The sequence below is a fragment of the Salvia hispanica genome, chromosome 3 (genome assembly GCF_023119035.1).
Source record: "Salvia hispanica cultivar TCC Black 2014 chromosome 3, UniMelb_Shisp_WGS_1.0, whole genome shotgun sequence".
Taxonomy (NCBI): Eukaryota; Viridiplantae; Streptophyta; class Magnoliopsida; order Lamiales; family Lamiaceae; genus Salvia; species Salvia hispanica.
Window position 1 is genome coordinate 5,093,517 of NC_062967.1, and position 2,573 is coordinate 5,096,089.

The 2,573-nt window shown below is 38.3% G+C and overlaps 1 protein-coding gene across 1 annotated transcript; it reads left to right on the top strand.

The window, feature by feature from the left end:
* Positions 1-932: 932 nt before the first annotated feature.
* On the top strand, positions 933-2,219 carry LOC125216002 (protein FAR1-RELATED SEQUENCE 5-like). The gene has a single exon (XM_048117598.1). The coding sequence runs from the start codon at positions 933-935 to the stop codon at positions 2,217-2,219; it is 1,287 nt and encodes a 428-aa protein (XP_047973555.1).
* The last annotated feature ends 354 nt before the right edge of the window (positions 2,220-2,573 follow it).

Consider the following 2,573-nt stretch of genomic DNA (forward strand, 5'->3'; position numbering starts at 1 on the left):
CAAGTCATTTTGCATAGATCTCTCTGCTGTTAGCTTATTTCTTCAATTGTTATGTCGATCTCTGTTTATTTTGATGTTGAGGTGTTTGTTGTGGAAGTTGGTGACAGATCTGTGGTTGTTTGAGTATTCGGAGTTTTATTTTTAAATCTGACGTGATGGAGAGTTTCTGCTGTTTGGAGTTCATGTCGGACGCTTGGATCCGGAGTGAATTTAGCGTCTGAGGTTGGATTTGGCGTGTTGAAAGACAGTAGTTCGATAGATTAATTTTATTTCTTCTTGTTTTCTATTTTACTTCGTCTAGGGTATGTAGATCTGTTAAGTTTTTTTTTCATTTATTATGCATAAATTTGATTTCAAGTCAGTAGCTCTGTTTTTGTTTTGCTCATGCTGTTTTTCTTAAGAAGTTTTACGCAAATTTGGTTGTAGAAGACGATGTCACTGTCAGTTAGTACGAGAGTTAGTTATTCTGCCAACTTTTCAGTCGTACCTTGCTTTTTTTTTAGACATGGTCCCCACAGTAGGTTTATTTCCTAGGTCTAGCTGTTAGCTTTAGGAATTTTTAAAAGGTTCCCAAGTCAAGTTAATTTTGATTTTCCTCAACCCAAGAAAATGCGTGGCAGCAGCCAACACCAAAAACACACCCAAATCCTTGAACATGAGTATTACGCATCCTTCTCTGTGGGATCGATCCCTACTTCCCTATACTAGGTTTAGTAAAGTGGTTGAGGGTTTTTGAAAGAAAAAGTGCTTTGTGTGTCCGACGACCGGGATTCCTCGCGACCCACGAGTTCCTAGACCGAGTGATCTGGTGGACTTGCTGGATCTAGGGAACCTGCTATTTCCTATTTGAACACAAAACATTAAAACCCTTTCAGAAAGCCAGTCACATTTGGAGCTGCACTTCTTGGCTCTTCAAGCATTTTTTGGAATCCATGGGTCAAGCTCCTAAGATGATTGTTACTGACCAAGATAGAGGTATGAGAGCTGCTATTCGTGATGTTTTGGTGGATACAAAGCATAGATGGTGCATGTGGCACATTATGCTTAAACTTACCGACAAAATTCCAAGGAGATGTCTAGAAAATGAAGAGTTGAAAAAAGAGATCAGTGCTTGTGTGTGGTCTGAGGTACTAGAGCCGGAAGAGTTTGAAGATTCATGGATGGGGATAATGGAGCGTTATGAGCTTCTTCATGTCGAGTGGTTTGTAACAATGTTTGGCGATAGAGAGATGTGGGTCCCTGCCTATTTTAGAGACTTTCCCATGGGGTCTCTTATTAGGACGACGTCTGTTTCCGAGTCTGAGAATAGCTTTTATAAAACATTCACCAGACCTCGCTCCAATCTAGTTGAGTTCATCATGAATTTTGATCATGCCTTGGCTGCACAGAGAAATTCTAGCTCGAAGTTAGATTATATGGATTCAACTATTATACCACTGTTCTCCAGTCAGTTGGTATTAGAAAAACATGTTGCAACAAAGTACACTGATCACATGTTCAAGAGAGTGCAACGTGAGATAGTGGACGCATTGCACCATTGTAGCACTGATGGTTTGTTGAAAGATGATGTGTTAGAGATCTCCACAATAAAGGACAAGTATAGTAAATCTTGGGTTGTTACCTACACGACCAGTGAGGATTCGTATTCCTGTTCTTGCAAATTGTTTGGGAGAGAGGGAATTCTTTGTAGTCATATATTTTTGGTTTTCAAGAACAGGTTTTTGAAGGTTATACCTGATAAGTACTTCCATGTGAGGTGGTTGAAGACTGCCTTAGCTGATGCTATTCGTGGACCAGCTCGATGTTTGACAGATCCTGAACTTTTATCAGATCCAAACCAACAGTCAAAGAATAAAGTTGCTGACATATTTTTCAGTTACATGAAAAAATTTGATGTTGATAGTGCCATCATTGATTTGTTTTCAGCTGGAACTGATGAGCTTGGGAAGAGTCTTATGACAAGAATCCATGAACCATCTTCAGGAGACAAGGATAAGCCAGTTAAAGATTTCTATTTTGCTGAAAATCCAGCTGTGGTTAGAGTACAACCACCATCAGTTGTGTCCACCAAAGGTTCGAAAAGTGATTCCAAAAGCCGTTTGGTGTCCGCGAAGGAAAAGGCTATAAAGTTGAACAACAAACCATTGCGTCAGTGTAAAAAATGTGGCGAATTTGGTCACCATGACTCTAGGAACTGTGGTCGACAAAAGGGAAAATAAAATTGTTAGTTCATTTTTACATTATCAGGTTGCAGTCTTATACAGAAGATATTGCAGTATTAGGGTAGATATATTGCAGTCTAATGAAACGAGTGCAGACACACTATTTTCTTCTTTCTATTCCTTCATTACTATTAATTTTATACTATTGTTTCCAATTTGCCTTTTATTCCATTAAATAGTCTAACTTCAATCTTTTTTAATTACAAAATTTTACAGTACTATATTGCAGTCTTATTCAATGAATATTGCTGTGTTACCACAGCAATGTTGCAGTTTACATATTATTGTTACAATTGTTCTTTCTGATGTAGTTTAATAGAACGATAGTATAGCTAGGTGGTACACAACCTT